At 32.9% G+C, this 16,070-nt stretch overlaps 1 protein-coding gene across 2 annotated transcripts in view; it reads left to right on the plus strand.

Moving 5' to 3' along the window:
* Cbp53E (Calbindin 53E) overlaps nt 1-16,070 on the plus strand; it is a 479,040-nt gene that overhangs the window by 330,930 nt on the left and 132,040 nt on the right. For both annotated transcript variants that reach the window (XM_085814625.1, XM_085814624.1), the window contains exons 3-5: nt 6,426-6,518; nt 9,763-9,849; nt 12,059-12,115. In XM_085814625.1, the coding sequence (XP_085670751.1) occupies nt 6,426-6,518; nt 9,763-9,849; nt 12,059-12,115 (237 nt within the window). The remainder of the gene's footprint in view (nt 1-6,425; nt 6,519-9,762; nt 9,850-12,058; nt 12,116-16,070) is intronic.

The raw sequence follows: 16,070 nt of genomic DNA on the forward strand, positions 1-16,070 counted from the left end.
TTCTTTTTTCAGTAACAATGATATGCCTTTTTGGTATAGAAACGTATTAGGTTTACCGAGCCGGAAAATAACGAAACATCAACTGGACATCAGCCAGGATTTGAATCTGGGGATCTTCCACTCGTTAGCTGGACGTTTTAATCACATATACTACGAAAGGATGCGCGGGAGAATGCGACAGTTCTTTATAAAATGCAGTAAAATATTTTAATGTAATTAAATTAGCAACATAGCTTGCATCTCATCATATGGAGATTTGCAGTATAACAGATCTTTTATAACGCAATTAAGATTCACAAGTTTTAAAGTATTATTCTTTTCCTTCTGAAGGAATAACTTTCTCTTTAAAATCACCGTTCAATAAATGTCTTTATTTTTCATGATGCTTCCTTAAAACAAAGTATTATTAAATGATTAAAAGTAACTGTCTAAAAAGCCATCTCTAAGGCAAGTAACTAACTCAGAATGAAATATTTAATTCAATTAATCCTTATTTTTAACTTTACTGCTTGCAGCGAAAGCGAGAGTTAGTTTTTGCAGTCTGGTTTCTTAAAAAAAGGATTATTTTAGACTTATTTTCAAAACATTTTAATACGGCCTCTCTTGAATAAATAAGAAAAAAATTGCCCTCTCAAACGGCGAAAGAGAAAAATCTTTTTATTTTTATTCCAAGTTGCAGAAGAGTGTACTTCAGTGTTATTATCCGATTTATGTTTTTATTCCTCGAAATTTAAGCATGTTTCGTGACTATAAATACGCAAATACTCTTACATATATGCATAATTCAGTATTTGGAGTGTGGGGGGGGGTTAAGTAGGAAAGAACTTCTTACATATCTGTTTCTTTCTCGTATGCTTTAAAATGGGTATACGTGTGTTTATTTGCATTCTCCTGAAATAATTATTGAAAAAATAAAAGATTTACAATATGGAATCATAATCCTTATCTATTTCTTTGATCATCAATAAAATTATCTTGTTTATATTTAAAGTAAAACACTTCTCGATTGCAGTATATCGATTACCTAATTTTATGTTTATAAACTAACGAATATTTTGGGTGAAGTTAAAGGGTAATTTTCCACTGTCACATTTAAAGAATTAATACAAAAATGAGAAAAGATACTTTAGAAAACATTTTATTAACAGAACATGCTTACGCCAGCTGTAATGCAGGCTTAATACATGAGAGATAGGGGATTGACGCACATTTGCAAAGACACCAGGCATTTCCCGAATATCGCCGACAACAATGGCGATCCTGGCATCTAGATCCATATTGGTTTCAGTGGGGCATTCGTAGATTAGGCTTTTCATATGGCCCTACAGGAAAAGTCGAAACGCGAGAGATCCGGTGTCCTTGCTGGGCAAACTATGGGACCACCTCGACCAATCCACCGCCCTGGAAATTTCGTGGTTCGTATAACCAGCTAATCTCTCGACAATCCACCGTAGAAAATGCCGTTGGGTGCGAGAACCGAGCATTTTTATACCAGGCATTTCCCGAATATCGCCAGCAACAATGGCGATCCTGGCATCTAGATCCATATTGGTTTCAGTGGGGCATTCGTAGATTAGGCGTTTCATATGGTCTGCAGGAAACAGTAGAAACGCGAGAGATCCGGTGTTTTTGATGGGCAAGCTATGGGACCACCTCGACCAATCCACAGCCCTGGAAACTTCGTGGTTCGTATAACCAACTGTCCTCTCGATAATCTACCGTAAAAAATGCCGTTGGGTGCGAGGACCGAGCATTTCTATACCATTTAGATTTATTTACAATGCCACCTAGGGACTCGCCTTCTGCGTTTTGACCATGCATTCTATGACGAATATTGCTCGTATAGCTGCCTCCTATCCCTCCCTAAAGTTTTGCCCACTTGTTCAGATTCACTTTGTATAAAGCTATTGCCATTCTTGCAGTGCATCATTTTTCAGTTACCTTTCGTATTATAACAGGATGTTGTTATCTCTACGCGAAAAGACAGTTTTTTAATAATAATTTGATATTTTGTACGGAAATCTACGATTTACAAAACTAAAATGAGATTCCGTATACACCATCGGATGAGTTATCGTCATCTTCAAGTGAAGTAACTATAAATTTAGAAAGCGTTTTAAACTAAACCTTTTTATCGTAACCTTAACAATTACACATCTTATATATTACAAAATCGGTCACCCTGCTTGCGGAATTTATGCTAACGTAAATCTTAAGTCAGTAATATTTCGAGCTCACAAGGCTAAGTCCTATTATAAACTTTGGTTCAGGTTTCTGAATACGTTAACAGCGGAGGCAAGCAGAACCGCTGAAGACGATTTAGGTACTGTAAAGGCCCTTATTTCCGCGAAACTTTAATTTTCGCGGTTTTCGCGAGCCCGTCGTAATCGCGAAAATTTAAGCCTCACAAAATACCTTTTTGTTCAACTTTCTCAACTTTACTTAGGTACTTTTGAAATTTTTCAACTTTCGGTTCTGTTCATATAAAATTCGCGAAATTTTCAACTCGCGAAATCGCCGACATATTCGTTTTCGCGAAAATTACGGCCCGCGAAAATCAGGGCCTTTACAGTATTTCTTAAAGCTGCGCGAGAAATAGCAAAAGGTTAGCGATCGCTATCAAAATGCTCACTCTTAACTTGAAAAACTCAATTTTTATATACACGGTAACTAATTTGCACACTTGTGGGAAACGATAAAAGTGACAATAACAAAATTAAAATTAATAAGATAATAAGTTAATAAACATAAAACTCCTCAGCTTTTCGATATCAACAAATTTTATTATTATCTTTATCATTAACACACTGCCTGCAGTTTACCAATGGCCCATGAATGACAGAGTGGATAACACTGCTGTATACTAGTAATTCCAAATTCAGAATTTGGCAACTGAGTGGCTGCAAGAGAGCTTTCGTAGTTTTTCCCATGTGCAAACTAAATAAAATCCAGTTTCCCATAGAAAATTCTTCCTGGAAGGTATTCTTTCCTTAAAAAGATAATATTAATGTGCATTGGCAATCTGTCAACTAGTCTGCATTCATTCCGTGAATATTGGTATCCTACTGCACAGCTAATGAAAAATGTAATAAGTTCTACAATATGTGCTACAATTATTGCCGATGTATACGGATAAAATAGGGCGGGACAAGGAATGATGGCTTTTTTTAACATGGTATTGCCAACACTTGAAAAACAATTGCAGCGAATTGTAAACGAATACAATTACGAATTCCACACTAGTGCTCTTGGTTGTTGACAGAGGACGGGGACATCGTTCTGTTTACCATAGATTAGTCGGTTTTGCCCATGTCGTGTCGAGCTGAAGAGCGTCCCCCAGGGAAGCAGGAGTCGACTGCAGTGCTTGGCCACAGAAGATAGAACACTGTATTATGTGGAGTTGTTTCCATTATTCATCTGGCAGCAGGTAGCTAAAACCTGCTTACATACATACATTGAATGGTACCAAGACTAAATATATAATGATATACATCAGAACACAATAGGCAATAGAGTACAATTGAATTCACACAACAGGACAGTATGACAAGTTTATTAAATTTATACAGCTGATACATTGCTAAGTGATCTTGATTATGCTGACGTGCTAATTATGAGTGGGAACACATTAACCACATAATTTCCAGTTTTTATTCACCATTTCTTAATAAAAACCTGATTACGATCTTAATTTGAACAGCAGTGCATTTTAGCTAATCTCATTTTAAAGGGATTTGAAATCGTTCCTAGTCATTTAAAATTATGATACATATGCAAAAGTATAAATATTCCTTAAAATAAAAAATACTTTATTTTCGATATGATATTGATAGATATTGATTGATAGGTTTGATATAATATTGAAGGTTTCATATTTATAGGTTTTCAATTTAATACAACTTTCATGCATAACCAAATAATAAATTTCATATTCTATGAAATAAGAACTGTACTTTTAAAGTACCGAGTCATCGAGAGCAGAAAATTTATCTGAAAGCAGAACGCCTGAAACCTCTCATCTCCATTAAAACTATTTTCATAACGCATATAAAAAATTCGATTTTTTAGTATAATCGAAAATAAAGCGGGAGTATCCCTAAAGTAAAATGAAGTATGCTCTGCTTCTTAGCAGTTTCTCAGTATTATATGAAAATATTTTATTTAAAATAAATTCATTTTAAAAACTTATAATTGGATTTAAGTTTTATAAATCTACTTTTACCTCTTTTTTTAATCCCAAAATACACGTTTTTAGCTTAAAGTAGTAAATACTTCATTATTATATTCATCATTTTCGACAGTATTTCACCCATTCTTAATTTTGTCTGTTCTATTTGGTCACATAACGTAAATGCAGAAATCTCAAAGGCACTTAAAAGAAGATTTTACACAATTTAAAGGAATTGCTTTCATTAAACAAAAGTTTTAATTGTTACAGTCAATCACCAGATCTGTAGTGGATTTTTCACAGAATAAATATGCAAGTTTTAATTTATAAATCTATTACGCTAATACATTTATATATAACTCAGTTAAGTCAATAATAAGATTCTAATCAATAAATCGATTCAATTAATGCATTTATTATTTAACATTAATTGGTTTGTGTTGGTGGATTTAATTAGTAAATCAAGCCAAATTAATTGGTAAATCAAGTCAATACGCAAACTGTGATTGCTAAATCCATTAAATAAGTATTGCTATTTCTTTCTTTTTCGAGATTAGTTTGTACGGAGCTTAACTATTGAAAATGTTAAGTTTTGGCATCGTAAAAACAGTTAGGTGACTTACTCATCCTAAATTTTCCAGTATATTAACACTTTACCATCTTAGATTAAGATTTAAAACAAACGCTTCTATTATATCTTTAGTCTAACAAGTTTATATAGTTCGTATAATTACAGTAGACCTCCTCTGCTTACGGAATTAACAACATACAGACCTTAAAGCATACAAATATATAAAATTTGCAAGCCTATAAGTTTTGACTTAAGACTTGGATGACGCGAGCAAACACGGCTAGTAAAGGCTAAAGCCAATTCAATTTAGAAAATGGACGAAAAAAGTATTGAGAAAATCAGCGATCGCTTCCAAAAGTTCTGTTTTAATTTTCGGAACTCTGTTTTTATATTCTTCTTTCCAGATCAATTAACAAAATTCCATCCTGGGTTTTTCACTTTTAAAACCATGTAAAATTTTACATTGGTGAATCAGTTCTTACATTTACTGATATTTAATTAAAAAATACGTTAACAGAACATATATTTGAATGTTTGTTTGTTTGTCTTTACAAATGTACAGTTTAATTCCGATCTGTACGAAACTTGCTACACTCGACCTTCAAAACAAGAGGAAGGTCGCTGTCTACATGCGATTTCTCAAAAACCAGCCCGTGGGGTCCGCAGTGTTTAAATACATTACGCTAATTTAAAGAACTTTTGATTAAAAACTCAGAGATTGCCACTCTACAAAGCGTAAGATGTATATATTTCTAATTTAATCAGAAAACTCGGCGATATACAAAAGTTCTGTTGCCAATCTAAAAAACGCAATAATATTAATTTGTCTGGAATTTTATAAACAGAATCGGTGATTTAAGAGAAATGAGTTGCCACTATCCAAGTTAAAATATTTTAAAGTGTGTTATCGTCCAGCAAAATGTAAAATATTCCTTTTTCACGCATTAACATGCGTGTTGCTGCATCATACGCATTTTCTTTGCTTTTTGAAAGCGAATATGTGATATCCGTGCACGCACTAGATGGAAAAACAAAAATTATTCTATATTCAAAAGCACTTCAATAAACAGAATTAAAACACAAACACTTCCTTTCCTTTAAAACGCACACCGGGTAACAGTTTGTCATTAATAAATGCAACTATGTAAAATTCATCATTTAAGGGAAATACTTTTCTTGAAAATATGTCTTTTGATAAACCCATTTATCAATTGATCGGCTTTAAATAGCAAATAAATCGATGCGTAAGAGAACTAAAAAATCACTTAAACTGGCATTGTTCTTTTACCTCCTTTGAAATCGATTAATCAAGCATTTAAATTGATTAGACATTTTGAAAAGACGAGTAAGCTTCTTAATTTTAATATTTAGCTGACAAATCATTAGTGAATGTAACTACTTGATGTTTACTATCTGGACGTAATATTTTGCAACCTTTTACTCGAAATAATAGGAGCCATTTCTTTTTATTGTATTTAGATACAGGAGATTGAGAGAAATTTTCTTTGTCATTAAATATGTATTTGCAGTTAAAAGACATTAGTGGAGGTGGAAACTTTGATCTTGAAAAGGGTTTATATAACTTTAGGTATCAAATTTAAAGATTGAGATGTTTTATACTGTAAAAATATGTAAGTAGATTTTTAACAGAAAAAATTATATTTTCTTTTCATTTTCTCTTTCCAGCAAGTTGTGTCCGATTCGATGATGGCAGAGCTGAAGGAATGTTTTATGGAAGCCTATGACGACAACAAGGATGGAAAGATTGAGATAAGAGAGGTAGGCAACCATTACCTAAAAAAAAATGAACATGTGTTGCATACTGTACTATTATAATGAATTGAGTGGGAGTCATAAATTTTGATGATCAATTTTTCCCCCGTAATTTAAATTTCGGTGGCAGTCCATTTGCTAATTGAAATGAAACACAAATGCACGATGCATTTAGTGCAAGTAAATATATAGGTAACTTGCATTTGATTTAAGGTCTTCTTGGAAAAAAATGCTTTAATTACCATATGGCAAGTAAAGGGCTCTTCGGTTATTTTCTTTATTGCTTTCTCTGTTTAAATGTTTTCGAAAATATTTGTATAATGTGCTAAATTTTCTTGTAGAATTATCATGTGAAGAATTCTGAAAGCCATTAAAATTTCAGTTTACATATTTGTTATGCTTAATCAGCAAAGGTGCTAACATTGGAGGAGTAAATAACTTTCGGGTAAATAAAATTAAATCTGAAAAAATATGACATAATAAAATAATAACTGGAAACAGAGAAAGTGATGATATTAAATAAGCATATTCTCTCTTTTAAAATGATTTAAAATCCAATTAAACATACAGATTTTGTTAAAAAAAGCAAAATGCGGATTTAATTTTTATGACTGTTAATCCTATACGATAGCAACGGACACTGGTCCTCTGGGAATCTCTTTTTTATTAAATAAAATTTATTCTGTGCATTAATATGCATTAAAATCAACTTAAAGATTTTCGTAAAAAGGGTAACCTTAAATTTTTTGTCATAAATACTAATCCTTTACTTACATCGTTTAAACTAAAAGCCTCCATTCTTTTGAAAAGTTGTTTTTGAAGCTTGCGGAAAAGGTGGTATAAACATTTTCTCTGCAGTTTCGAAAGAACAGCACTACGTGCAGTTTTCTTAAGCTAAAACGGGTAGTTGCGAAATTAATCGTTATGAAACTTAATCGCTCAATTAAATAATAACTAAATTGAATAAATTTTAATTAGAAAAAATTAGAATAGAAAGAAAAGTAATTAAACCTAAAAATAATCAACTAAGAATCCCCATGTTAATAGGAAAGTCGGGAAGATGAATATTAAGATTTATGCTTCTGTTGCTTGCTTTCAACAAAAGCAGAATTACAATGTAAAGTTTAATTTTGTGAACACGTTATCCCTTATGTTAAAAATCTGTCCTAAACTTCTCTTGTCTCGTCTACTACAATAGAGTACTTAAATGATACAAGTCTTAAATGGGTTGGGTGTGAGAATCTAAATTTCGAAAAGAGGGCTGATAGTCCTATCCAACTTTAGGAAATCTCTTCTATTGCTATCTGACAGGAGCACTGTGACCTCTATTTTAGTCTGTTTTTTTAAAAATCGCCACCTCAAAATCATTTCCTCCCGCCAGCTTGTCTCGTAACCATGACAACGATAGCTGCAGCAAAATGATTCGAGTTCCTCAGTGATTTTTTTTTTTCACATCGTATTTCTGTACTCTCGTTTCGTAGAGAGCGCACGAATTCAGGCTGATTTGAATTACAGACTCAAGTGAGATAGAGAAAATAAGTGTTATATAATTGTGGGGTATTTTGAAGTAACCGACTACAGTTAGTGAATTTCTTCTACTTAAAATTTTGTAGATATTAGACTGAAGAAAGCCCAACCAGGTTCTAGGATCTAAACTTAAAACTTTTGAGTTGTAAATATTTTAATCCATTACTATCTATCATTCCCACGAGGAACAGGAACAAATTTTTGTTAGTTACTTTAGTTCTTCACTTTAAGCTGAAGTTAAAATAACTTTTTCTTGTTTTAACTGTACGGTATTTCTCCCGCCTTCCTAGCGTGCCTTCGTGGTGTAGTGATCAGCACACTGGGCGCGTATTACAAAGTTCCATGGTTCGACTCCCTGCGAAGGCGTTTGCTAATTTTTCATCTTTCCTGCTTCCAAAAATATACCTAATGTCTCTACAGTAGCGCCTGAACTAAAAGGGTTGTGGATGATGACTCTTCACAGCCAGGATTTGGAGATTGGGTCTCCTAAAAACCCCAGTCGCCCTTTAAAAGAGGGAGTATGTAAGGTATTTCTCCCGCCTTCCTAGCGTGCCTTCGTGGTGTAGTGATCAGCACACTGAGTCGGTATTCCAGAGGTCCGTGGTTCGATTCCCGGCGAAGACGGTTGCTCATTTTTCATCTCTCCGGCTTTTCCAATTAACCTAATGACTCTACATAACTTTCATCTCTTTTATTTGTATTTTTAAGTAGTCTAGTTTTAATACTTAAGATAGGACTAAGATTTTCCTCACAATTTAGAAACCTAGACTAGTATTTATATAAAGTTAATTTCAACTTTGGAAAAATGAAATTAAAACTTTAATATTACTCAGAAATGTATTACCTCTGTTATTATAACCACCACCACTATCCAAACTTATCGGCGGGAGGGTGCCTTCTATTAGACAACCAGTAAAAACCTCTTTAGCGAAAGAAGATCCGAGATCTTTTCAGATGTCTCCGTTGCTTCATTTTTCGCTTTACATCAGAACGTTATTGCTTTTCTTGGCTCATCTTACGAATCCACGATGAAAGGTGTTCATCTGAGCAAATAATTTAATGCATAGAAAATTCTGTTCATAAACAGATGATATTTTAAGAAAGATGAGTTGAAATGTCTCAATAAAAATTGTTGTCAGTCATCTTGTGGGAGGTTTCCTGGAATTCGTTTAAGGAATTAGTCCTAAAATTTTGTAGAACGCAGTTCTAAATAATTTTATTTAATTTTAAAAACTATTTCTAATTAATGCAATTTATAATGTTTGTAACGCAGATTTATAAAGAATATATCGGATTGATAAACCTTTTCCTAAAACTTTTCGCCGTGATTGTATGTTAATGAAAGATGCTTCTAAGGGACCTGGACATAGACTAACAGATTGCGCCCTACCTAAAAAAAGTGGCTTTTTACAAAAGCAATAGTCCTTTTTTTTTTTTTTGACATAAATTGTATCAGTTACTTCTCTTGTGTGCTTTTCGTTTGTTGTTTGATTTTTTTCTTAAGTGTTGTAAGTAAAGCAAACATTGTAGATGATCTCCCCAAAAGGTTGCACACTTACTTTGTGCTGAAGATTTCCTAAAGCTTAACATTATTGCTTTTATTACAATTTTATTTTTAAGAAGCCTGTATTTTAATTTGAGATAAATCTGTGATCTGAGGTAAAGTAATTAAATATTTTTTTATTAATGTTTAATGGTGCATTTCTTTATTCTTCTTTCCTAGCTTGCTCAGCTTCTTCCGCTGGAGGAAAGCTTTCTCCTTCTCTTCCGTTTCGACAACCCCCTGGATTCAAGTGTCGAATTCATGAAGGTAAATATATTTTTAAATATCTGGGTTCTCTTTAAAGTTTCTCTTTAATTTAATTTTCTAATTTTTAATAAGTCTCCAAATTAAATAATATTATTTGCATTGTTCATTTATTTCTTGCGAATGAGTTTATTTATGTGGGTTGTTGGAAACATTTTATGGTTGATTCTACTCGACAGGTCCTATATTTTTTCTTCAAATTAGAGGATTTGAGATTGAATTACACTTTTCACAGAGTTTTGCAAGCAATTCTAATACATTATGTAAATTATTTCAGGGAATCATCTTTAGCACTGTGCGTGTGTATCGTTTTTCTTTTCCTCATCTAAAGAGAGCATCTTCCCCAGCAACTGCCCTCTTTATATCGAAAATGCTCAGAAATTACGACAGTAGGTCTAGATTAAATGTAGGATATTCTAATGATGAAAAGTCGGTAATGACAGTATTGCCAGTACCTTAACAACAGCATGTGATAGGGCAGTATTGTGAATCATAAACCAGTGCTCTTTGAACTAATGCAGTATTTCTTCTTCAAAGATCCATGCAAATAGAACCGAGGTTGTGATGTAGAGATTCACAACATCAAAGAATTAAAAACCATGCTGAAGTATATTAATATAAAATTCTTTGACATGCCCAATAAGATCCATTCAGTGTTTTTTCCCTATCTTTTATCCTGTATTGTTTAAAACATATATTTATCCGATGAATAAACTGTGGGCATTGTGTATATAAAGTATTACAAATATACAAAAACTTAACATTCTCTAAACGTGAACATGGTCAGGTGACTGCTTCCAAGGCATATACATTTTTTTCTCCTTTTCTAATATAAGATTTTTATTTTATTCATTTATAATACCTTTTGATACAATTTATAATGTATCTTTTTTATAGTTGTAATAAGCAATTACTGAGCTTGAGTAATGCATAAAATGTGTTTCTATAGTATATATTATTTGCTTGGCTATAAAATAACAAATTTTCGTTAAATCTAATTGATGCACGTAAAAATCAAGATTCTTGTTATAATAGAAGCTAAGATATTCAATTTTTCAAATTATGTTTTTCATAAAAATCTAGTTTTCGATGTAATAAAATCCTTAAAAAATAATTTTTGAAATTTTTAATTAATTTTCATTTTGGATATCTGACTCATTTTATTAATTACGCATTAATTAATGTGGCATTTTCTTTCTAACTAAAATATCAAATAACTGCAGTTGATTTAAAAAATTGTAATTATTGAAAAAGAATTCAATTCATAAAAATAAAAAGTGTTTCAAAATAAAAAGCATAATATTAGCGTTTTATACTGAACTGAATTTCAGCATCTTTAATCGGTAAAAAATTATGATATTGGAAAAATATTTTAGGTGCAGCAGTGAGATAATTAATTTCCGATACTTTAAATCAGTGTTACTGGTATTTTATCAACACAGTTTTTGGACTACATTTTGAAGAACTGAGTGCCTATAAATTTAAAGTTTAATTGTACTAAGCATGGAATTTATGGTATGACAGCATAAAGTAAATGATTTACAATTTTAGGTAGCAAAACACTCGCTATATTCTAGACCAATGAACGATTTTCGAATTAATGGAATTGCTGTTAATTATAATAACTCAATAAATAAATAATAAAATAAACAGTACGATGCTCCATATGCATTTCGATAACTACTTCAATGATTCTGTATATCATGATATATGTATTTTCTGTTATTCTCAGTCATATTCAATAGATTTTCCTTTACATATTTCATTAATTGTACTTCTGCATAACAAAGACGAAGTCGTTACTTACGATGAAAAATGTGTATTTCACAGTTCAAGTAAACTTATTGTTCCCGGGGACAAATTTGTAATCAGGTTCTAAATAATAGCACAGATTAAAAGTATTTAATTTTACATGTTCTTGAACAATAGCATATACTTATGTAGAAAATATGATAAATTTCTTAGCAGTGTAAGTCTTACACATTCAGCTTTAACTCCTTTTAGTTACTTATTTATTAAAGCGACGGTTATGGTTGGGAAATTTCTTTTCTTCAACGTTATTCTTCAAGTGAAATTAATAGACTGTTCCTTGGATAAATTAAATTTGTGACAGTTTTGTCACAGAAGCGAAATCGAAATAGAAAAAAAGTTTTAAAAGTAATTAATTTTAATGATGCAGCTTTCTTATCGTCTTCAATATTTCCTTCTACAGATCTGGAGGGAATATGACACCGACGGAAGTGGATTCATCGAGGCAGACGAATTAAAAGTAAGGAAATTTTCATTATTACTGGATCTGGCAACATGCTTTGCAAACACATCTTCTTTCGAGAGAGAAAAGGAAGAAAATTATGTTTGCATTGTATTCTATTCTAAGGAATGTTCTCGTGGAATAAATTACTGTGTCAGCTGCGTATGATGTGACTGTTTAATCTTTTGTATTTTATGCAAACAAATTCTTATTTATATTAAAAACAAACCGTATGTTCTCTAAATATTTGTTGTGTTTTCAAAATGGGCTTTAATATTTGTAAAGAATAAGTAGATATTTTCCAGAATGAAAGCGGGATTGTCATTTGGAATGAATTATTGTTTGGTTTTCAGAAACGCAATTCTTTTTCTTCGGAAAATAATTGAATTTTGCTGTATTTGAATTTCATGTTCTAGATTAATTTTTGTTTACAATATATATATATATATATATATATGGGCAAATCAAATTTAGACAGACTACTCTTTAAATTGTGCAAAATTAAAACTAACCATTAATTTTAAACAATTAAATAAAATATGTCTAGACAGTGTTTGAATGCTGGAAAGCTATAATTGTTATCTTAAACAGTTATTGAAATATTATTTTGTTCAGTAATTCTCATTATAAGGTTTTATATAGTTCTCTCACGGTGTTTACCGTTATGGTAAACTGTTTGCCATCGGCTTTTAACCTACTTCCTGATAAGCTATCGTGATGTTGTACACATATTGTTTATGGATGACAATGAAATGTTGTAGAGAGACTTTTTTCAAAATTTGATTTAGATTTTTATTTCCTTGTACGAAGTAAAGGAAGTACTGTAATCACGAAAAATTCCGGGTATCATATTTCAACGAAAATATCCATTTTGACCGCTATCGAATGCAATTTAACGATGTTTTTGCTCGACATTTGTAGGTAAGGAGAGAATAAAGGACTCATTTTCCCCAAACGAATTATAAAACTGATATAAAATGGATTCAGAAGAGATTTTTTTTTCGTGCTATCTGTATGTACGTACGTATGTATCTCGCAAAACTCAAAAACGAGTAGTCTCATAACGTTGAAATTTTGAATAAAGGACTGTTATAACATGTAGTTGGGCACCTCCCTTTTTGGTTGCAGTTGACAGCACCGAAAGTAAACATATATATATATATATATATATATATATACCCAGTTCTGTTACTCTGCTCAGTTAACTCAGTCTTTATTCTTATATTTTGGTAAATTATGCATTTTCTGCTTTAACAATGATTTAATTATGTTGTTTTTAACTTCCGGTTAAGGTTTTTATGACTTAGTTAACCTGCATGCAATATTTATAGAATTATCAACAATTTAAAAGTTGTTTAATTGCGGCTGAGCCTAATTTTTTTCACTATAGCACTCACATTTGTTTACATTTGAAACTTGAGCAGAATAGTGCATTAATTTTTGTGAACATTCAGTATCTTTTTGCCGAATGGGAATAAAAGGAATCTTTCAGTTTTTTAATTTTTTTATTTGTCAAATGCCAGTTGCACTGGTCGTTAGGCCATTAAACTCCTTGCTTGCCAATAGCGCTGAAATCTACAAGAAAAATTTGTCAGTGCTTCACACTCGTCAAAATGTTCCGCCGTCATTGGCCGTCCACTATTACATTAAACACACAACGGCGAATCAACTAGTCCAATGCGAAATAAATGATTCTTTGGACAGTCATGTCCCGTCAATAATCTAAAAAATGCAACCGCAACTGTTCGCGGGTGGTCAGGAACAAAAGCTGGGTTTGATGAGAGAACACTCCAAGGCTTGCCCTGACAAGCCCGAGTGGCAAAATCTCTAAAAGTCTTTTGATATGTTAGTGATGTCAGAAGCTTAATAGAATGGAGATCTGCACTCGATTTTGGCTTTTGGAGAACCGTAGCCCCCTTTTACGCAAGCATATCAGCCATCTCATTCCCATAAATACCACAGTGTGAAGGTAGCCATTGGAAAGATATTCTGTGGGAAAGTTCTTTTATGACTTCCTGACACTGTTGAACGCATATGTTCTTACACTCTTGGTAAGAGGAAATGACCTGTATTGCTGAAGTCGAATCAGACAGTACAACAGCCTTCCTGAAAGAGCTTTGTCTCAATTATAATTGTTGGAGAGCTACATGAATGGCTTTCAGTTCTCCATCAAAGTGAGTGGAGTAAGCCCCTACAGGTATGTAAAAACTGAAAAGCTTGCTAAAAATTCCAGCTCCAACCCCCTGAATCCTATCGGCCAAAAAGCCATCCGTATATACATGTATCCATTCCTCAGCCGGAAAACGTTGCTAAATTGTTTCCAAAGCTATAGTTCTTATTTGCTCTGGACTCATTTCTTTCTTATCTACTTTCATTTCCAGGTTCAACCGCACATCAAGGAAGCTATAATCCAAAGGATTTAGCAAAACCAGCAGTGCCGGTTTCGATGTTCTTATATGATTGTATTCTTCTAGGCGAGGGACACACTGCAGAAAGCCATTTTGTGTCTTCAGATTTCGTTGCTTATTATAATCATAATTTCTCCAATGAGGGTTACTTGGTAGACGAATAAGTCTCTGGAAAAGGATGAAAGCATTTTTCTGAATCAGGTTTGTCATTGGTTGATTTGCCGATATCAACTGCATTGCCAGAATGGGAGTCGTTTTAACAACCCCGGTTATAGTGCGCAGTGCCTGATTTTGGAAGACCTCCAGACGTTGTATCACATCTTGCGTAGCCGAGATCAATATCTCAGAGCAATAATATAGTATTTGTCGAATATACATTTTATACGTCGAGTTGAGGTCTCTCTACCCCAACCCCATTTAACACCAGCTAAGCGTTTAAGGATAAGTAATCTACGCTCCGCCTTAGCAACTACATGCTCTGCATGCTTTCTCTAGGTTAGGCGCTTTTCAAAAATACAGCCAAGATAGGTTGCACCATCCGTCTGCTGCAAAACCGACTTCTCATGCATTAGTCTAGGAGTAAAGTGTTGTCTGTTGAGAGAGAAAAACTGACAAGTAGTCTTTCCCTGATTAACTCTCATATTATTAGCAGAACACCACTTCTCAAGTCTCTGGAGCGGAGAGTTTAAGATTTGATTTAAACCTTGATATTTTTTTGTTAGCTCTGGCCCATACTACAAGATCATCGGCAAAAAGGGCAGTGTTCACGATTCCATCTGATTCTTAGGTGTCTGGTAGGTCGTTAATAAAAATGTTAAAGAGAATAGGGCTGATAACTGTGCCCTGCTGGTGTCATAACGAGTAGCACGAAAACGTTGGGTCAAGAAATGGTTTAACCAAAGGAACATTTTTCTGCCAACACCGAATATTTGAAGTTTTTGAACAGCCTTTAACCTACAAACGTTATCATAAGCTGCTTGGAAATCTACGTAAACAGCCAATACTGAATTTCGTTCATCAAGTGCATCTTTAATTGACTGGCTTAAGAATACAACTTGTTGACGTGTAGAATGGTAAATTTCTAAATCTTCGCTTGTTTAGAAGATATTAAGCCACTGTTTTCCAAGTACCATTTAAGACAGAAAGCAACCATTCCCTCCATTATCTTTGATAACACACTAGGAATCTTTTAGTTTTGTGTACCGAAAAATCTGCCTTCTTGCCTGCTGGCCAAATTGCTTGTTTTTTGCGTAGAAACTGTACTTTGAATTGTAATTTTTTAAAATTGTTTTAACAGTACTTGGTATTTTATGTTATTCTATATCTTTTAGTTTTTAATGAAAATATTATGAGTTATTATGCATTTTTGCCTTTCCGTGAAGTGAGAACTGAATTAATTGAATGAGAAATATATTTCTAATGAAATTCGAGGAAATAAGTGTTTCGTATTAGCAGCAAATGTTGTCTGTGTTGGATAGGACAAATGCCAGCCTGTGTTGTACAGAGGAGAATGTTTACGAGTAGCGCATGCGTATTAGGTAAGCGGTGCTGAATCGTCTATGAAA

The sequence above is a fragment of the Stegodyphus dumicola genome, chromosome 4, assembly GCF_044657685.1.
Source record: "Stegodyphus dumicola isolate Sdum_Otavi_A_Nest chromosome 4, ASM4465768v1".
NCBI classification, from domain to species: domain Eukaryota; kingdom Metazoa; phylum Arthropoda; class Arachnida; order Araneae; family Eresidae; genus Stegodyphus; species Stegodyphus dumicola.